This window comes from Diuraphis noxia, unplaced genomic scaffold (genome assembly GCF_037042655.1).
Source record: "Diuraphis noxia isolate RWA-SAM2 unplaced genomic scaffold, SU_Dnox_SAM2 contig0005, whole genome shotgun sequence".
NCBI lineage: Eukaryota > Metazoa > Arthropoda > Insecta > Hemiptera > Aphididae > Diuraphis > Diuraphis noxia.
The window spans coordinates 21333010-21355951 of NW_028301715.1; the positions used below are offsets into that span (position 1 = coordinate 21333010).

A 22942-nucleotide genomic window follows, 5' to 3' on the forward strand; every position below is an offset into this window, starting at 1 on the left:
CTACAGTTTTGTTGTTGTTATCTCTTATTGTGATAAGGTAAGTTATCATTTAAAATCTTTATTGACTTTTTGGTTGCGGATAGCGATAATGGAATAATTATTGTAAAATGTAAAACAGTAAAACGTTAAACGATAGAAGTTCTACAATATCATATCTACTTATTGGCTATTACTCAACACTCTTTACTCGGCCTCTCGGCTCTCGAGAGAGTCATATAGTCATATTTCATGTTTACATTTTGAATACGAGGTCGTCTACTTTAATGATTACATATATTAAAATATTAATTTGTCTGCACTCTACCATTAGTGTGATGGTTGATGGATATCTGTTGATTCATTAATTAATACCTAATTACCTGTACAATATATTACCGATGTAGATAAGTTATATTTTCAATTAAAAAAAAAGTATTGTGTACATTTCTACACTATGGCTATAGATGAAAAAAATTTCTTTCAAAAAACTATCCAGCATTTGGCCCGATCTTTGGCTTCTCAAAAGGAAATACCATGGGAAAAAGTAAATTCATTGTTCTTAATTATTTTGAAACAAAAAAAAAACTTAAAGACTATTGGATAAGGCATCTATTAACCTGTGGAAAATTTTTATTATTTTTGACAGATTCAAACATTATATTCATTATGTCCGCAAGAAGGTCATCAAGGGGTATTCAAGATGGATCAAAGAGGCCAAGATTCTATAATAGCATTGGGGATATATCTCCTAGAATCAAACTTTCAGCATGTCGATCAAATATTACCTTACTTATTAAAGTTGTTGAATGGTTTAGGGAAAATGCAGTGGGTGGACGAGATCAAGTACTTTCCTAGAGAGAGTAAGTTTTTTTACGTCCGATAAATGATCTATTTTTTTTTGATTTGTTCCATCTATTATATTATTTATAGGAATACCAGTTGCTGAAAGAATGAGTTTTTGTCTTAATACATTATTAACAGATGTCGCAACTCGTTATCCAGTTTCTAGAGAAAAAATAATTGAAGCACAGATAAAATGTCTCAGTAAATTGTCTAATATTATTAGATCTGCTAAATCTGACAAGTTAAATGATGTAGCTAAAAGTATGTTTTGATTAGATATTTTATAATTCATAATATTTATGATATTTATGACATATATTCAATATATACATGCAGAATGTGTAGAAAGTTTTGAAATGTTTTATACTTAAATGCGTTTAAATTTCAAGTGGTATAAAACATCTCCTATGTTAAAGATTAATTATGAATGGCTATATAAAACTTGATAAATATTAAAACATGTTTATAATTTTTAGCTACATTGTGCAAAGCTACCATTCCGTGTTTTATTGGCTTGGCTAGAGCAATGGGACGAGCAACCTTGAGTGACCCTCCACTTTTATGTCGTTTATTTCCAAAACCTAGTGCTCCAATTCAGCAAACTCCAGTCCCTATTCCTGATTTAAATATACAAAAAAAGAAAAGTTTCTCAAATTTTCGGTAGTAATTTTGTATAAATCTATTTATCATTTAATATGATTGAGACGTATAATAAAAATGTTTTTATTTCAGCTCTATCATTCCTCGATCATTATCTCTTAATTTAAATTTAGCTTCACTAGATGTTATGACATTGAGTTCGTTAGATCCGATGAATGATCTCAAGTAAATAATTCTCTGTATATAAATGAATCAGATTATTTTTACTGATAAGTTTCTTATTTATTTGTTTGTGCATTTAGTAATAGAATGATATACAAATCAGAATGCAAACTGAGTTCTCAAGCACCAAACAATATGTCTAATTACTTTTTCTTTAAATATGGATCAAGTTTTAACCAATTTCCATATACAAGATTTACCGATTCTTCTATTGATCACAAATCATCGTCGTTAATGTTTCCCCTGGGTCATCTACAAGTGAGAATATTAAGAATAAGAAAATTTTAATTGTTTTATGTTTTATCGTTATATTCACTGTCAACATTTTTTTATAGACTGTTTTATCGATTGCGAAAAAAATTCTTACCTCTGATGTTTTGGGGTTTGTGGATAGTTTAGCTCTTGAATTTCATATATCTGGTGAAAGTAAAACATTTTGTTATCGCAGTTTTAGTGAAATATTAAATTTAGTCATTGCTTCATTATTGAGAGAATTACTTCAATATCAACAAGGTAAATACATATTGACAATTTACCATTGTATTGTTAAGTTTTTAACTATAGTTTAAATTAATATTTGTTCTAGATTTACCATTACCATTTACTAAAGACGTTCAAGAATTTATAAAAGATCTATTCTTGAATGGTCAAACTGAGTTACAATCCGGCGCATTACAAGAAACATCTGAGCGTGAAGATAAAGATCCAAATTTAACTACAATGAATAAATTTAAAATAAATGTTTTAGCTAATGCTGCTTGTGTGGATTTATTGGTTTGGGCTACAAGGGACGAAGCTGGTAAGTTTTTAAAATTAATAACTTATGATTCAATAAAGTATAAACATTAATAATAATGAAATAAATAAATAAACTATGAAAAATATTTATAGTTTAATATAATATTATTAGGTACCCAAATATTTTCCATAATTCAGAACCTCAAGCTTTTAAAGAAATTATATTTTCTATTTCAAATAACTTAAGAAGACCCCACATCAGAATTTGTTGTCCCAATCTTACAAATGCGTAATACAGAAAATTTACACTCAGTAGTTCACGTTTTGCTCCGTTAGTTTACAAATTAGAGTGAATAGACCTATTATGAAACTTGATGGTAAAAACATTATCTGTGTTTAGTTGGAAGTATATTTATGATAATTCAGTTTTTAATTAAGTTATAACTGTTATAAGCATTTTTATTTTACAATTTATTATACATGCATAACTCACTTAAAAACTGAATTATCGTAAAAATACTTCCAACAAAATACAGATAATGTTCTTACCATCAAGTTTCATAGTAAGTCTATTAACTCTAACTGTTATGCTTACAGAGTAAAACATGTACTCCTGAGCATAAATTTGTTATGTAAAACTGAGATAACAAATACAGGCGTTGAGTCCTCTTAATTGGTAATGTTTATTGATTACTTCAATTTTCTATTAAATCAATTAAATATTGTATGTAATTTAAGTTTAATTTTAAATTGTAAAGTACAAAATGTCACAAAGCAAAACTGAATCTGTTTAGGGCTCATACAATACGTATATTTCGTTTATAGGTGCTGATAATTTATGTGGTCGTTTAATGGAAAAAATTAACTCGAGTAATAATGTAAAACAAGCATTAGCACATATGCCATTGATTCTAGTTTGTATGGAGGTATTTATTGATTTTTTATTTGTAACTGAAACTTATAAAACTATAGTAAATTGAAAACAAAATTAGTTCAAATTAACTATAGTAATATTGAATACTTATAATTTCGTAAATATATTTTTTTCAGGGTTTAGGTAAATTATCTGAAAAATTTCCAAGTATAGCCAGTACTTGCATTCAATGTCTCCGTGATTTCCTTGTTCAACCATCCCCAATCTTATCAAAATTAAACAAATTTCAATCTGAAAAACAAACACCCAAAGGATTAACAATCACAGGTAAAGAAAATAAATGTATACTTTATAGTTTGTATAGTGATTACTGATGTATAGGTACCTATGGTGCCAGAATAATTTTGTAATATTATGTTAAGTAATAACTTACTACTAACTTATAATTCATAATTAAATTATTTTACCTAGAATTCTGAATTTTAGCAGTACTTGAAATTAAATGAATAAATATCAAATATGTGCTATGTAGTATAGTACATAGATTTATTTTGATTTTATGTTTTTGATGTACATTGTAGTGTTGTTTCGGTTCACGGGATAATCAGTGTTGATGTTTCTCAGTTTGTAAACTCATGGGACTGTAATGTGCAATCTATCTGTGGCACTTGGTTTATTTTTAAACTTGATTACAGCACTCTCTACACTTTCTATGACATTTTTTAGAACAATATCTGAAATTTTCATCTATACCGATCTTTTAGTTTTTAGGTATACAATATACTCAAAAACTGTTTTTTATATTCTAGTAGTAATACTGTATACTAGTTAAAAACATATATTTATTTTATAAATACCTAAAATCTAGATTATAATATAAAAGTTTCTTTTATTTCTTGTAACCATTTGCAACCTTATGTATAGACAATAAAATATCAGATTTCTGTGAGTTATAACGAAATAATTTCTGTTATAAGCCACCTTATAGCAATTTATATGGGTTGAAAATTGAAACTATAAACACTCTTTGAGTCTCAAGGAATGTGTATGCAAAATTTGGTGTCAATTAGTTCAGTGATTCCGCCGAGAAAGAAGAAAATATAAATATAATTAATTTTTTTGTTATTACCTATTTCATGCTTTTCAATCTTTAAGAATATAATGTTAAATAATTACATTAATAATATTGTGTTTTATATTTTTAGTTAATGGAGTTAATGAGGTAAAACCAATATCATCAGATCATGTTGAATCACAGTTTGAAAGACTTCGAAATTCATCAATTGAAAACCTTTGTATTGCATTACGAGCAGCATACACTCTTGATCCTTTTTGTGTACCAGCACTTTTAGCATCCTTATCTAATCGATTATATACTGCCGAAAAATCTAAAAAGTAATATTAAATTTTTTTTTTACTTTAGGTTTTAATTATTATTAATTAATAATTATCATTTTAGTGATTCATCGTTAATACAAGCGAATACTATAGTGATGTTAGGCCATATTGCAGTTAGCTTAAGAGATACTGCAAAGACATCTGATACTATTTTGCAATTTTTCCAGCAACGATTCTGTCGTGTTCCTAGTTCTATTGATGTACTTATTGTTGATCAGCTTGGATGTATGATTATTGCAAAATGTGATGTAAGTATTATATTATTTTTCTAATCATGGAATTAGATTTTAGGTACTTGTGCATTATCGCGTCTACCGCGCACCACATATGCGTTATTGCGACTACCTCATATATGGGTTTTATATGCGATTCTATTTTTTCCAGTGTCGTTACAATCGCACTTATCGCAATTTTTATAGACTAGCTGGGTAACTTTTAGGACACTTAGACACTTAGTTAAAACCACGCTGTCATGCTGGTAGTAGTAATAACTTGTTGTACATTTGGGGATTGGCGAAATGGAGAAACAAACGTCATAGGGGTACAGCGCGACACCATTTAGAATCTTACTTGGCAGAGTTTATGTGGAGAAATACTTATCATAATGAAGAATTTTATATTTTATAAATTGTACTCGTAATTGTTGACGTATAAATTTGACATATTTTATTTTATTAGATTTGACATATTATTATTATATTTTATAATTATTATCATATTATCAATAAATACATTGACATTAGCTTTGGGTAGTTTTGTATTATTATAAACGTATTAAAAATATGTTGCGTTTGAAATCAAGGTAGTCGCAACAAGTCGGCGATAGTCGCGATAACGCACAAGTACCAGATTTTAAACTAAGTGTTAATTCTGAATAATTTAGATGAATGTTTATGAAGAAATTATGCGCATGTTTTCTACAATAACTGTTGAAGCTGGTAATGCTTTATACAGCCATGATCAATCAAATCAGTATAGGTATTTATAATTCTAAATCATACTATTTATTTTAAAAATCTATATTAATCCTATCAATTGTTATTAAGACATGTTTCAGGAGCAGTTATTAATGCCTTGGCTAATATTGCTGCAAATATCAAAGGTGAAAATGAAATGAATGAACTTCTTGTCAGACTATTAGAATTATTTGTACAACTTGGTCTTGAAGGAAAACGAGCTTCTGAAAAAGCACCAGTAGCTAATAAAGTAAATAATTTTGTTGTTAATATTAATACAATTTACTAAGGGATATAATTTTTATATTGTAGGCTTCTAGTAGTGCTGGGAATTTAGGAATGCTAATTCCAGTAATTGCAGTTCTAATACGTCGCTTACCAGCTATTATACAGCCCAAACCTCGGTTGCATAAATTATTTAGGGATTTTTGGTTATACTGTGTAGTTATGGGATTTACAAATGACTCTGGTAAGAAAAAAATCAATTATAAAAAGTGTTAATAATATTAATTTTCATGTATTTAGGATTATGGCCTAGTGAATGGTATGAAGGTGTAAAAGAAATTGCTATTAAATCACCTTGTCTTGTAACTCAAACGTCTACTAGATCTCAAATGCGAGAGCTGCAGTATACTTCTGCTGTCAGAAATGAAAGTGTTTCTATGGTAAAATTATTTTTATTTTTGAAAATAAATAAATTTTAAAGTATAAAATATACATATATAATTTACACATATATGTACAGAACCAGCTTCAAGAACTTAAGTCTCAAATACTTCAACATCTTAATCCAGCTCCACCTGAAGTTTCAGCTGCTGTGAATAAATTATCATTTGCACAGGCAACTTACTTGTTATCAGTGTACTATTTAGAAACTATGCGCATACAGAACTCAAATGATCCAAGCCTACAGCCAATTTTCGATTACTTATCTGATTATGCTATTCAGAAAGATAAAACCGGATTATGGCATTGTGTCTCTAGTGTTGGAGATAAAGTATTTTCATTATTTTTAAATGCTATGTCTACACAAGCAAAAGATGAAACTAGAGAGAAGAAATTGGAGTACCATGCTCAATTGCTATTAGTTAATTTTAATCATATACATAAATTGATTCAATGTGTTGCAGACAAATGGCTTTCTGGACTTGTTAGCAAGTAGGTTTTTACGTGGTATAAAAACATTTATACTCAACTTGCTTAAGTGTTTGAAATCATTAATTGTTTTTAATTGTTAATTATAATTGATTTCTTATATAGAGAAACTAATTATTATAAGAGAAACTATGAATTCAGTTTAACTTAATTTTATAGATTCCCACATTTATTATGGAACCAACGTGTACTTTGGACTATGTGTGACATACTTCAAGTATTGTCTTATTCTTTAGAATTGAATCCTAATAATGAGACTCCTTGCATTCAAATACCATCTTCCCCATTTACACTCATACTAATGGATACACTTGAAGCAAGAGAAGTAATTAAGAATTTAAAAATATGTGCTTATAATTTATATATATTAAAAACCATTTGATTACATTAAATTTATTTCAGAGTACTACTAATGACTTTGCAGCAAGGTCATTAGGTTTCATTCAAGAAGCTATGAAATGGGCTCCTAGTGCTACTAGATCACATCTTCAGCATTATTTAACTCAAATCCCTAGTTCATCGTATTGGCATCATTCAGGACTATCATTAGCTACAGAAAGCGTCTTGCAAAGTAGTGGCCTAAATTTTCATGCAGCACCATTATCAGTACAAATTTACATTAATATAATAATAAGTATATATATATTTTTAAAAAACTTATTTTTTTTTTAGAAAACGACACTGGATAAGAGACCACGTTGTGTGAAAACTGATTCTTCCTTATACATCACAACTTTAGGATTAAGAAGTCATTTTGCAGGTATTGTGTCAGGAATGATATCAGCTTATGAAAATAGCCCTGAACAATTAGTGGACAATATAATTGCAAAAGTTTGGAGTGCTTGTAATAATGATATTAATAACATGCATCACAATGCATTATGGACTGCTACAGCTTTACTTATATCAATTTCAGGTAGTAAATATTTATTTTTTTATTACTTAACATTTTATAAAATAGGTACATTTGCCGTTTACAAAATAACAATTTTTATTCGACTATTTAGGATGTACGAGAAAACTATTACATGTTGTTGCATGGTCTCAAGTAATGTTATTCACTACTAAAGCAATGAGAACTGCAGTCGAATGTTGGCAATGGTTAACTACTTCCCGACCTGATTTGGAATTACAATTTTTACAAGAAATGTTTGCTGCTTTTCAGGTGTGAATAATATACATCTATAATATACATCACTTAAGTTGCAGAATAGGCTTTTAAATTTACTATTAATATTAAACTAAATTTTTTTTATGTAGTATACAATTGATAGCCGCATTGGCTTATTTGCAAAAGATATAGAAAAAGTTAGTCCACTTGCAGTGTATGAAGGATGTACTTTAGAACCTAATCCTCTTTTTGTTAAGCCTCATGATATTTGGGTTCAAGTAAGATTTAATTGTTTTAAATATTAAGTTTTTTAACTTAAATTTGATTGGGAATGTTTTTAGTATATATGTGAAGTGGTTGACAATGTGAAGTCTTGTAGTCAAGAAAAAGTAGAAATGTTAGCTATGATGTTACACCGATCATTACCTATGAGTGTTGGAACTTCTGATGCATTCATTAGTCGTCATATAGATGCTATTGGAACAAGATTTAGGTAAACTTGAATTATTTTATGTTTATACTAAAATCGTATAGTAATGTCCTTAAAATTATAAGGTAAATCGAGAGGAGTAAGCTTATTACCATTGCGTCTCCAACTTTTAAGTAGGTCTGGATAATAAATGGTCTCTAATAGGATTTCAAAAAATAAAAAATTAATTTTCAAAATTAATGAAGGTTTTATTCAAATACTCAATGATTGAAATTTATTTAGTAAACAACTATATATTTGTTTTAGAAAGTTAAAATTTTACTTACTATACGAAATATTGAGACAAGTGTTTAATTTTTTATAGTACAATTCATTACTGCATTGTAATTATAATTTAAAAAATGCTTAAAAATATTTTGAATACCACCTATTTCAGATTATTACAATGCGGATTAACATTGTTGCAAGGAGATGTATTACCTAAATCACTTGGAAAAAATATACTACGAGAAAGAGTATACTGTGCTTGCTTTGATACTTTTACAACACCTGTTCAATGCCCTACTCAACGTGGATCAGAATTGAGAGATGATATACTTGCACTTACTAAATTTTGGCAGACAATGCATTCAGATAAGAAATATTTAATGGCCAGTGTTATTGGTGGTACTTATATGCATATACATCATATACAATAATGTTTTAATTGTGCATGTTTTTGTAAACTTAATTATTCCTCTAGTTTATATTATTGATTTTAAATCATGGAGAAAGCAAAAGATTGATTTGTATTCCTTGTAAAGTGACAAAATGTTTTTTGCATATTGTTATAACTAGATTTTGACCTTCAAGGAGGTTCTTTGCAAACTTCTAGCAATACAATTTATGATCATCAGTTAACAATTTCATCTCTAAATGAATTAACTGTATCCAGCATTGGTGCGGTTTCTGGAAATTCTGGTACATCTCAAGGCTGGATGAACACTGTACCATTATCATCATCTGCTACAAATACACTGAACAAACGTACAGCCAATAATTTAAGAATGAAACGTCAAAATGGCAATGCCACTCAAGATTTATATGTTAAAGATTACATAAAAAAACGAATCCTCATATTAGATCTTTTGGTAAGAATTGATTATGGATTTAGATATGAATTCATTTTGACTTGTGTTGTGTAAAAATATATTATATTTATATGCAGTTAATAAAAACTTAAGTTTCAACTTATGTAAACATTTCACATCATAATATGATAATATCAAAAAAGTATATAGTATGGGCCTTATAAGAAAAATGATGATGTCCACTCTGTATATTAATCATCTATTTTATTTTAAAATAAGAAAAATATAACATAATATTTTTTTATAGGCCGTTCAAATTGAATTTTTGAGCACATGGCAAAACCCTGCTAATTTGTCTGAACTCAATGTACCTGGAGAAGAAATGGTAGCTTCTTGGAAGTCCAAAACCGTTCCTGATAAGTCTCTACGTGAAAATACAAGACTTGCATGGGAAATTAGTCCTACTCTTTGTATATTCCTACCAGTTAGATTAAAAAACGCTGACTGTATTGTGAAAGAAGTATGCAGACTGGTTAGGACAAATCCAATGGTTGTTTCACATATACCTGAAGCCTTGCAATATTTGGTGACCACTGAGACTCTTTTAAGTGATGCTCCCGAAGTAAATAAATAAAAGACATTTTTATAAAATATTCAATTTTTTATTAATTCGATTAAATTATTTCAGCTTGTCTACATGTTGACATGGGCAAGGGTTTCCCCTATTCAAGCATTGTCATATTTTTCTAGACAATATCCACCACATCCAATTTCTGCACAGTATGCAGTCCGTGTTTTAGCGAGTTATCCAGCTGATGCAGTGTTGTTTTACATTCCACAATTAGTCCAAACTCTTCGTCATGATACAGTACGAAATTTATATATATTAATATTGTCATTTTATACTCATTACAAATTTTAAAATAATAGATGGGTTACGTTTTGGAGTTTATCAAATCAATTTCATTACGGTCTCAAGTAGTTGCTCATCAACTGATCTGGAATATGAAGACTAATATGTACATAGATGAAGAAATGCAGCATAAAGACAGTATGAAATTCAAACAACTAATTTTATATTTTTTAACTTTAATTTTTCTTACTTTTAGCTGCTCTTTATGATACATTAGATGCATTAACTAATGCAATAGTTGATTGCTTATCAGGTCCTGCTAAAAAGTTTTACGAACGTGAATTCGACTTTTTTTCTAAGATAACTGATATTTCAGGCAAGATAAGACCTTTTCCTAAAGGTAAATTAAAATTATGTAAATATTAATCAAGATAGGTTAATATTTATTTAATATATTAATATTTTGAAAAATATAAATTTCAGGACCTGAACGAAAACATGCATGTTTAGAAGCGTTAAGCAAAATTGAAGTTCAAGCAGGATGCTATTTGCCTTCAAATCCTGAAGCAATGGTTATTGATATTGACTATAACAGTGGCACTCCAATGCAAAGGTTTATAATTGTATTTAATAAACAATTTATATTTCCCTAGTATTTGCATAATTAACTATTAATAAACATGAATTATTTATAGTGCTGCCAAAGCTCCATATTTGGCTCGGTTCAGAGTGAGAAAATGTGGTATAAATGAATTAGAACAAACTGCGATGGCTATTTCTGATCATCAAACATCTGGTAAAACTGAAAAATTTATTGATTCGGCTCCTGTAATTGGCTTAGATACGTGGCAGGCAGCAATATTCAAAGTAAATTATTATTATTATTATTGTTTGTATTATTCAGTAACTGCTTAAAGCTTAAACACTTATTTTAATTGATATACTAAATTATTTTAGGTTGGAGATGATGTACGTCAAGATATGTTGGCTCTTCAAGTAATCAGTATTTTTAAGAATGTTTTCCAACAAGTTGGATTAGATTTATTCTTATTCCCATATCGAGTGGTTGCTACTGCACCTGGTGTAAGTAATATTCAATATTTTATTTTGATGGAATGACGGAATGTTGACTCATATTTTCAAACACTAAATGTCTAAATGATCAGCAATATAAAAAAAAAAACTTAAAACACAATTGCTTAATCACAACTCACAAGTTATAAAATGCTAAAATGTATTAATCAAAGCCAACATCTTTTTTGTTGTTTCAATATTATTTTATATTTTTTTTAATATTACAGTGTGGTGTGATAGAATGTGTTCCAAATGCAAAATCGAGAGATCAATTGGGCCGTCAAACTGACTATGGAATGTATGAATATTTTATCAAAACTTATGGTGATGAAAACACAAAAGAATTCCAGGTATAATTCAAAGTTAATTTTAATGTTCTAAACAGTTGTACTATATTATTTATTCTTATTTTTTAATATCCAGACAAGCTTACTATAATTTGTTTACGTTTTTAAACTTGTTTTTCATTATTCATCCAAAACTGAAGATGTTTATTAATTGCTTATGTTGACTTAAAGTAACATTGAAATTTACCTAATTGTTAATAGACAATACAATAAATTGTTCATACTTGACTTTATTTCATACATAATATTTTTAATAATTATTAGAAATTTTTACCATAAAATAGCTTAGTTCATTAATGTAATCTATCGCTTGATGTAATTTATATTAGGTTTGTAAATTAGTTATATTTTCATTTTTTTTTTTTATATTTATACATATTTTATTAGATTTTATTTGATTAACTAATTCAAACATGAAGTATTTTCTTAGTAAAATTAATCATACAATTTTTGTTCTATGCAAATCTACAATATTATAAATTAATAAATGTTTTTTTTTTTTTAGAACGCTCGTCGCAATTTTGTCAGATCAATGGCTGCTTATAGTGTTATTGGATTCTTACTGCAAATAAAAGACAGGCATAATGGAAATATAATGTTGGATACTGATGGGCACATTATACATATTGGTTAGTTATAAAGTTTAAATTCTTAGTCCATACTAAACAAATATTTATAATTTTACTAATATCTTGTTAATTTGGTTTTAAGTTTTAGCTCTAATTGAAACAAGATGAATATTTCTTCTTTATTTTTTCTTATTTTAAGATTCAGGAACTGAGACCATTAGTGGGTGGGGGATGGCGGCCTTTCTCTCCAGATATTATTTATTATGGCTGGATACAGTGCCGCAACTATTAATTATGAGATCTGTGTGCAAAATTTGTTTGGAGGCCCAAATTATTAATTTTTTACTTGATTTTTGTATTATTACAGCAATATTATTAATCAGTATTTTTTTCGTATTTTAACTTAAATGAAATCATTTATAATGTTATATGTGCATTATACTAATTAGACAAGAAGTTAATTTTATTATTAAATAAATAATTTAGTTATTATATTATTAATATGAAACTTTAGAACAAAATCAATTTTAATAATGTTATCTCTAAATTAAACACAATGCATGATATTTTTGTAGATTTAATTGTATATTATTTATAATTAAACAGAAGTAAATATCTAATAGGTAATATATATATATATATATATAAAAAAAAAACAGTTTTATAAAATTTTATTTAGGCATTTTAGCAAAATATAATAAAAATGAACAATAAGTTGTTTCTTAAAATATAAGTTATAATTATAAAGTTAAAACATTATAATGAATACATTAATACATTATTTTTTCAAAAAAATTTTTTTTTCGGGCTTTTGCGTTGGCAAAGTCTGTTATTATCTTATCAATATTAAGTTTGCGGTACGTTTACTTTCAATATTCAAAATACTCATATTTTTTAGTCGATCTTGACCAGACGAATTCCGAAGATAATTTTTTATTAATTTAAGATTTAAAAAGCTACGTTCTGCAGACGCGACTGTTATCGGTAAAGTTAAAAATAAATCTTTAATAGATTTTAGATTTTGAGATGAAATGTTTGTTTTTAGACTTATAATTTGTCGCGTGAAATCTGAAATAATATCATATTTATAAAATTGAATGAAATCATATGTAGATTTAATTAGAGAAGACTGTTCATAGCTCAAAAGTGATTTCGGGCTTAAAAATTTGAAACGATCAGATACACATTTCATTCCATTAAATCGTTCTTTGAGTTTAAATATTATATAATCCACGACTGGTAAAAATACTTTAATCCTAAATTTATCTTCAGAAATATCAAATCTTCGGTCACCGTCAACTTCTCCAAATACTTTTTTTATGAAACTTAGGTCTCAAAGAATGGAATGAAATATCAATTCCCCATTCATCATATAAGCGTTTTAATTCTAAATATATTGTGCTGTAGTCATTTCGCATGTGTTGCATATTTTGAATAACTTTATCCAGAAGCATAGAAGCATTCTCTAATGAAATATCCGAACTTTGTAAAATTTTAGATACAGTATTTAAATATCTTAAAATATTTTCCCAAATATATAAAATTAATACAAATTCACTTGATTCTATCTTATTTTTCAAGTACTTTACTCATATTTTTCGTTCATCTTTTTTACTACTTGTAAGTGATATTACTGTTAAACATTTGATTACATCAATAAACCGTTCTTTTAATGCAAATACTGCAGTATGTCTAGATTCCCATCGGGTAGAGCAGACATTGTAAAATGCTTAAAAATAGTAACTACTATTATTTTACTATTATTATTTAGCACTGTATTGACGTATTGCATACTATTTATACTATACTTAATAATTATGCCTATAATTAATTTAATAATTGTTGAGCATAAAATCTAAAAATATTTGTAGAACGATAGAGCAAAAAAAAAATATTGAAATAGACGATTTTCATTTTTGGTTTTTGGTTTTAGAGGCCCCTTAGAGTTGGAGGCCTGTGTGCGTTGCACACTTTGCATACCCAGTAGTTGCGGCACTGGCTGGATATTAGATATTAAAATTAAATACACTTGATTTTATTGAAATTATAATAGCTTAACATTTGTTTCAGATTTTGGATTCATGTTTGAGTCGTCACCCGGGGGTAATTTAGGTTTTGAACCAGACATTAAACTCACCGATGAAATGGTGATGGTAATGGGTGGAAAAATTGATGCTCCATCTTTCCGATGGTTCACTGAATTATGTGTTCAAGCCTACTTGGCCGTCAGGTAGCTTAGATAATTTAACATAATAAATACTTAATCATCAATTTATTTTCTGTATGTTGTAGGCCTTATAAGGAAGCGATTATATCATTAGTGTCTCTAATGCTTGATACAGGACTACCTTGTTTCCGTGGTCAAACTATCAAACTGTTAAGAGCTAGATTTGCGCCTCAATCAACTGATCGGGAGGCTGCAGTGTACATGATGAGTGTCATTCATAAATCTTTTCTCAACTTTAGAACAATTGCATATGATTACTTACAACTTTATCAAAATCAAATCCCTTGCTAAAGTGATTATTTTACCTAACTGCCATTTGTTATTTTAGCTTTATTGTGCTACTGTTATTTAATAGCTAATTTAAATTTCATTAGACTATGGAATTATTTTATTTTTTATTTTCGTAATCTACTAGGTGTTTTAGGTGGAATTAGTAAATGGTTTATTTATGTCTTATTGATGCATGTTTAATAAATACCTACTCTTGTGAGTTGTAGTTACCAGATATTGTGTTTAATAATTTTTAACTAACGTCTGTAAACTAAAACAATCATTAGCATGAAACTTTTAAAAATTTAACATATCAGATTGTGTAAAATTAAGAACATTTTTAAAAAATATTTAAATTTCCAAAGGGTAATCAAACAATCATACGAATATGAATTCTCTAAATAAACTAAAAAAAAGTATATTATATTGGGAACTAATGTAGCATGTTGAATTAATTTTTAGTGAAGAGAAATAATGTATACAAGGTAGGTACCCCTCACCGCTTCTCACAAAACTAGAGGCATCCGCCTAAACAAAAGATTTAAAATTTACAAAATATACATAAAATTGCATATATATTTGTAGAGATATTTGTATGACCATACTGTATGTCTGTATATGTAGGTATAACCCTTAGATCATATACTATCTAAGGTATGTACCAGGTTCTGTGGTACCAGTTACCTCCTTTATTAGTTAATTTATCACACTTGGTACGTATAATGTAAGAATGTTTGACATATTTGCTGTAAGTCAAAGTAATTTTGTTTAAGATTTGCGATAAGACTTTTGACAACTGATTTGTATTCGTTAATATATCATTTTGAGATTGATCCGGTCACATATATTATTAAGATGTTTAATTTAATTTTCGAATAATTAACATTTCAAATTTGATAGATTTTAAATATTCAAGCAACATAATGTTTTATTGTCGTTTAGGAACACAATTTTAACAAAGTGGCCAAATCGATCTCAAGTAGACATAACAAATTCAAATTCAGTTTTCATAAGTCTTATTTCGTTATCAGGTCTATCCATTTAGGGTTGGGATTTTTTTTTCAACTTACAGGACACAATTTTTTTAAATGTAATATTGTAAAAAATTGGGATATTGACGTCCCGCTTTATTAAAAAGCGGGAAACGGGACGCTATAAAAAAAAATTTTATAAATAGATTAGGTATCTATAATAAAGTAAAATAATTATCAAAAATTATGAATATTCTTAATGTAATGCAACTGATATAAATTAATATTACTGATATAAATTGATATAATATATAATATAAATTATAATAAAAATCGGGACTTTCTTGTCCCACTGGCTTGTAAGATGGGACACGGGACAATAATTAAAAAAACTCATAAAAATCGTAAGATACGCGTCCAGCTAATAATTGAAGCAGGACGCGGGACACGTATATATTTAAAATCGGGACGTATTCCAACCCTACATAGTACCTACATAAGATTGACAAAAAGTGATTTGCCTAATAAATAACCCTATAATAAAAATGATTTGTAAGTAATAAAGTATAAATTTGTAATACAATGTCAATAATATATAAATAAAAATATAATATGTCACCGTACCTAGTTATTGTATATCTGATCGATATGACAGACAGACCGTGCTCTTAATCGTCGACAATAGGTATTTTATATATTTTGTATTGATTTGAGATTAATTTACAAAAACTCCTATTATGGGGTTATTTTTTCCGTGGTTATTTTTTCGCGGGTTTATTTTTTCGGGGTCTAAATTTCCGGGGTTATTTTTCGCGGTACCACAAAAAGTATATACAAATGAGCATTTTTTATGAATTTCTTACTTGAAGTAATAATTTGTAAATTCTCGTAAAAAAAATATACAAATATTTTGTCAAAAACTGGTAGGTATAGGTATTATTAACATAATAACATACTTAGTCTAGACATAAATACTGTCTGTAGTACTTCAAACGTATATTACTCAAGAACAACAAGTCATATAAAAATTGTATAAACATATTTGAATAGCATAACTAATTACAATTTGAACCATATATTAATTATTCAAAATGTCCCCCTTCGTTTTCAATACAACGACTCCGGCCACTGTTCAATACACGTACGAATCGTTTCCAACGGAATTTCTGCTGCTGCCTTCATAATACTTCGTTTGAGTGACTCCAAATTTGCGTGTCGTTTTTTACACGCTCTCTCCTCTAAAATGCTCCATGACCCATAATCGAGCGGGCTTAAGTCCGGGCTTGCAGAAGGCCAATCAGATGCCTTAATGAAATTTGGAGCATTGTTTTCAAGCCAGTCTTGTGTCGTTTTTGCCTTATGGCCAGGTGCCGAATCCTGTTGAAATACCCAATCGATTCCTTTGAATAAAGTATTATTAAGAGGCCTTACTATAGGGTCTAAGACAGTTGTCTGATAAACGCGAGCCCCAGTTTTAACCCCTTTCTCACAGAAATGGATCTCTGTAACACCGTGCCATGACACACCCCACCAAACCATTACTTGCGCAGGGTGGTGGCCCCGTTGAACGCGTGAAACCTTCTCTTTCGCCTCTAATGATGACCTAGCATATTATATCCCATCATTTTGCTTGTTAAATTTTTCCTCTACGGTAAAAATTTTTTCATCGGTAAATAAAATATTTTTAAATTTTTTTCGACCGTACAGGCGTAGCAGCTTTTTTAGATATTTCGTGTCTTATTGCCTTTAATCGGCCTGTCAACAGATGGCTTGTACATCTTTTGTATGCACGCACACCTAAGTCATCGCGTAATATGCGAGAGACCGGTCGTGCGTTGATTTCCATCTCTCGAGCGATGATTTTCTGTTTTCGTAGAGGGTTACGATTAATTCTCGAACGAACGGCTTCGATCGCCATTTTCGTTCGAACAGAACGAGGGCGACCACTTCTAACCCGATCAACAACATCACCAGTACTACGATATCGTTCTATGGTACGATAAACAAACCGTTCACTCATTTTAAGCGGCCGCAAGAGACCGAAAATTTGTGACGCCGATTTACCTGACTTAAACAAACCAATTATGGTGATGCGCGACAATTTCTGTGATTAAGCAATGTACCTGAATCTATTACACAGACTTCTATATAAACTAGATAAGTAACTCCAGACATTAGTTGAAGCCGGGTTCCGCCATTTTCTTGGTTGGCAAATAGTATGAAATATTATATATGTATTTATGGTAAAAATTAATTAATGTTGTATTGTATTTTATTATTTTTAGACTTGTTGTTTGCAACAAAACAAAATTATTTTATATAGGTCATTTTGTCATTATTGTTATATTTCACCTATAAAAAAATTTATAATTTTATTTTATTTCTTATACATTTTGTGTATGCCAACCAATGTTTTGCCAACCGGCAAAATGGCGGTCGTCTCCATGCGGGCTTCACTGACAAGTGACAACAATGTAAATATTATAAGAGTACCTTATCTAGATAGTATAGAAGTCTGTGTCTAATTATAGTATATTAACAGTGTTGCAACATTTAAAAGTCAAAAATTTCTTAAATTGCATAGCACTGACAGTATTTATGTCTAGACCACGATTAAAGATATACAGGTTGGGAATCGAGCTAAGATAAAATGAAGCACAAACCTTCTAAATAAATCAGCTGTTCCAACTAATCACTAGCGCTCGGTCACTTCCCAGTGTCAAAAATTATTAATAATCATAGACCTTATACTCATAGACGGAGCATCACTGGTTGGCGGGGTTGGGTGGTGCAGTCATAGCCATAGAAAAGAGATTAAATAGAAAGGCGACTCCCGTGAAACGTTTTGATACTAAGTTCGATACTAGCGCTCCCGACGGTTGTCTTAATTACTAAACAATCGATTGTCAACCATCGATATTACTGATAGAATATCGATATTTATACTGTTGTATCGATATAATTGCTATGGAAATTATTTTAAAAATTAAGAATAAAATTTTCAAATATTCTAAATAAAATAAAATAATATACTCAATTCATTATGTCAATAAATATTTATTAAGTCATAAAACATAAAATGTATACAATTATTTACATAGTACAAACATAATTTTTGTCATAAAATATTAGAATATATACAATTATTTACAAAGTACAAACATAATTTTTGTCAGGGTTATAGATTTATACATAATAATATCTACGTAAATATTTAATTAAAAACATCAAAATATTAGTTCAAAATACAACTAATTATTTACTATTTTTTTACATTGTGTCATTGTTATCATAAAATACAATTAATTTAATACAGAGGTATTTGCTAAAGGTAAATTAATGCAATAATTTTGTCTATACATAATTAACATTTTGCCGTAACAAAACCCTTTTTTTTTTTGAATATTTATCATGATAAGAAATAGCAGCAAGTTTTATAGGATCAGAAGTGCAGTTGTTTTTTTCTCCTTTACTCAAAATACGATTTATATGGTTTACATAGGAATAAATTAATAGTTTACAAGCTGTTTTGAGAAAAATTTTAAATAAATCATGTTCACTGCAAACTAAATTTTGGATAGGCACATTCTGAGAAACAAATGAATACAATTCACCAAATGCATTATTTTTATATACATACTTATGGAAATTAGAATTAAACAGATTTATTATCAAACTGTACACATCTATTGTTTCTTTATCCGGGTAAAATAAGTGACATTGTGAATATTGGCGTTCTTGAATTAAAAAATGTTCATCCAAAGGATAAGTAGCACAAAGTTTTGAAATGCAGGTAGAACAATTTTTAGTCAATTGCTTTACTTTTTTAATAATCCACCCACTAACATAAGCTCTACTGCCAGAGGTTATAATATTATCGTTATTGGGTGGCATTGACACTAAAGTAGTTTGTAATTGGTCATTACAATCAGCTTCTTCAACAACAGATTCAATTGGTATTTCATTGAATAAAAATTCTTTTAAATTATCTAAGACTCCATCGCAGTCGTCGTCTTCACAGTTTGCACCAACGGAATGATTAGATGTAAAATTATTAATAACAAGAGCTTTAAAAGAAGAAATGAAGTTCGCAGGGGTTGGGTTAATATTTCGTATTCCATGACTTCTTATTGAACCAAAAAAGTTTTCAATAGGGTCCTGGTTGAAATTTCTAAGTAAAACATACTTGAAACCATCTTTCAATAGTCTTTTACAAATTAACTGCATTCCTTTAATAGTTCTTGTCCAATTTGAAACTGATGGAATTGATTTATTTGTTTCATACTTCATGGTACTTAGGACATCAAGACATTTTGGCCAAAACTTCCAATGAGGTGAATTTAATGTTACTGCACTACTAAGCTCTTTACCTGGGCTAGGCTTGATCACATTTCCGTTGGCACTGTCAAAAAGGTTGTCAATAAATAGGCATAATTGGCCAGTATCTTCTGCCCCAGAGTCAATGCCTTTGTATTCTATAACAATTAATAAAAACTATAAGTACTGTATAAAATGAAAAATAACATTAATTGTTCAAGCAATAACATAAGTTGAAAATAATATTGTTTCATGTTTTTAAATGGTTTGTTACAAATATATATATAGCTTACCAGTGAAGTTAGAGTTGTTTGTCATTATGGCCATTCTCTTCATGATTGCTCCAACACGCTGACTGAAGACTTGGGCTGCAATTGATACCTTCATTTTTTTAATTTTTATACTTGATTTCAACCGTTTGATTAAAACTGATGTCAAGTATTGGCTATATGCACCCAATACGTAGATATCTTATTATCTTAAGTTATAGGAATAACTAAGAAGTAAGAACATTTAGGCTGACAAAACATATATCACTATAGAACATATAAACAAAAAAACAAATATTACAAAATATTGAAAATTTCAACATATTATATAAACTTAAAATAATATATTTACCTGGTAAATTCAGAGTTGGCAATGAATTAGTAATCAACTTTTTAAATCCAGGACTTTTACAAGTTTCTTCAAAATGCTTATCACACATAACAAAAGATTTATAAACTATGTCAATTGGTTTATTTAATAATTTGTTATTTCCTGATCTCTTCACCCAAGCGTCAAATGTGTTTTTTTCTTTTGGAAACCTATGACGAAGAACAGTTTTGTCAGTGTATTTGGTGTCACAACCAATCACAACACAACTATTTGACGGCATGGCGAAACAGTAACAATTATTCACCAAAACTATTAATTTAACAATTAAAAACAAAAGCAAGTTAAATTGAAAATCGTTAAAACGGAACAGTTTTGAAAAATTAGTAAAACCGTTATGGCGTTGCGTTATGTCGATACTCGATGACGCGTCACTAGATGTAAACAAAATTACTGCCGAGTGCTGGAACGGCAAAAATAGAGTGACCCGTCACGCAAATATTTATAATTGTACGCGACATATATTACGTTGGTATGGCGCGTGTCTTAAAAGTGTATATCAGACCCACCGTATAGAGTTATACCCCCCTGGTCATAGCTATCACCTTAGCAGTGTTGTCATTTCTGATAACATAAAATATGTTTATTTATTTATATTATTAAGATATTAATGTTGTAAAATAATTATTAGGGCTCGGGAGTCGGGATTATGCATTTGCAAATTTGAAATTTGCAAAACATTTGTCCAGAAAGCAAATAGAATAAATCTGATTCATTATAAATTTGTTTTGGGGTGTCTGGATTTGAAATTTAAAAGTTTTTTGCACATATTTAAGTATACCTACCTATTTCCAACTTTTTCCTATATATGCATATTTTTAAAAATTTATACTGCATATTTTATCTTTTTTTATAAATTGGAATTTTTTTAATTATTTACATAATAAATTCATTTTGTATATGTATAAAAATTATTAATACAATTATGAAATTCAATTTTCTGTATAAGTATTTGTTTTTAAGGACAGCATTTAAACTAATGAAACTTAAAGACAAAAACCATTATAAATATATTATACCTAACCAAAGTAAAAAAAAGTTAACGGTGATAGATTTTTTGATATTTAAAGCATACTCGTGATTTATGTCTTCTAAAAATTGTGAATAACTTACATTAACACACATTTTATATTGTTGGATGCTTAAATAGGTACATATATTTGTGATTTTAAGCATATAGTCCCAAGTCCAAAGCCCTGCTAATTATTATAAAAAATAGTCTAGACTGAATATATATTTGTCTATGGTCTAACGCAAGTTATAATTTTAAGTGGTGTAGGTATAGTTATACTAAAATTTAATCCATGTATCATAGCTATATAGGTATTTGATTGTAAGAAATTTTAGTGTAATTCGATTTTGATATTTCAAAAATTCATATTTTTATTAAAAGTTAAAATGCTTATTTATAGAAAATTTAAATTCATACAATTTACATAAAGATAGTCAACATAAAAATATATATATATTCATTGAAAATATTTGGTTTCTGGTATATTTTGTGTTTTATTTTATTAAACATTTTGTGTTTAATATTTGGTAAAAAAACATTAAAAGATCGAAAAGTTCTTTCTGCTTCATGACATATTTCTACTATTGATAATACGATACGATAATAATAAGCGTTTTATGCACAACCTGGTTTGTCCTACGCACATGCGCAGAAGTATGAAACAACATGTGCAGCGCAGCCACCGATTATCGCGGGAACTACTAGCTTGCTCCGTCTATGAGTATAAGGTCTATGTTAATAATTTGTTACAACCACGGACTAAGATAGTACTATCTTAAATCGTGGTTACAACTTATAAAATACAAACACGATTAAAGATATGGTATATCTTTAATCGTGGTTATAACTTATAAATATTAAATAATGAAATAAATAAAATTCATAAAACCATATGAAACCATATGAAACCAAATTTCATTTTATTTTATTAAACAATATAATATGATAATATAATATATAATCAAAAAACAATTTGATTCTGTGACTCAACTTTTTACTAATTTCCATAACTTTTTTTACTTTTGTTTTCCTTTTTATTTTTTTGGTTTTGAATGTAAGTAAACTGCCTCATACGCATTATTATGTAATAGGAAAAAATGTCTGTCAACATTTTTATTTGATGTTCCTTGATAGTACATGAAAACTTCAGTCATATTCCGTTTGAAAAATTCTTCGTATGTGTTTTCAAACACATCACTTGAGTTTGCATGTATGGCAAAGCACTCTTCAAGGCGTTTGACTATAACATACAAATTACTACTGGGATAT

General features: G+C 28.5%; 2 protein-coding genes and 1 pseudogene across 2 annotated transcripts; 1 reads left to right on the plus strand and 2 right to left on the minus strand.

Annotated features, from left to right (window-relative positions):
* Positions 1-84: 84 nt before the first annotated feature.
* On the plus strand, positions 85-14951 carry Pi4KIIIalpha (phosphatidylinositol 4-kinase III alpha). The gene is made up of 36 exons (XM_015508740.2): positions 85-523; positions 626-839; positions 910-1083; positions 1299-1482; positions 1555-1647; positions 1725-1902; positions 1980-2157; positions 2231-2443; positions 3208-3308; positions 3433-3583; positions 4462-4651; positions 4716-4902; positions 5538-5632; positions 5701-5860; positions 5923-6079; positions 6136-6275; positions 6356-6768; positions 6925-7090; positions 7168-7371; positions 7438-7681; positions 7773-7930; positions 8026-8154; positions 8218-8369; positions 8743-8972; positions 9144-9436; positions 9684-9998; positions 10065-10244; positions 10307-10427; positions 10486-10629; positions 10713-10842; positions 10925-11096; positions 11187-11312; positions 11531-11653; positions 12156-12279; positions 14290-14449; positions 14512-14951. The coding sequence occupies exons 1-36, from the start codon at positions 434-436 to the stop codon at positions 14735-14737; spliced, it is 6315 nt and encodes a 2104-aa protein (XP_015364226.2). The 5' UTR covers positions 85-433; the 3' UTR covers positions 14738-14951.
* On the minus strand, positions 12990-13673 carry LOC149055035 (uncharacterized; annotated as a pseudogene).
* A 5449-nt stretch (positions 14952-20400) lies between the features above and the next one.
* LOC149055036 (52 kDa repressor of the inhibitor of the protein kinase-like) lies at positions 20401-21031 on the minus strand. The gene is made up of 2 exons (XM_089228816.1): positions 20626-21031; positions 20401-20540 (listed from the first exon to the last, which is right to left on the minus strand). Exons 1-2 carry the CDS (start codon positions 20882-20884, stop codon positions 20518-20520), a joined length of 282 nt encoding a protein of 93 aa, XP_089084942.1. The 5' UTR covers positions 20885-21031; the 3' UTR covers positions 20401-20517.
* Positions 21032-22942: the final 1911 nt, after the last annotated feature.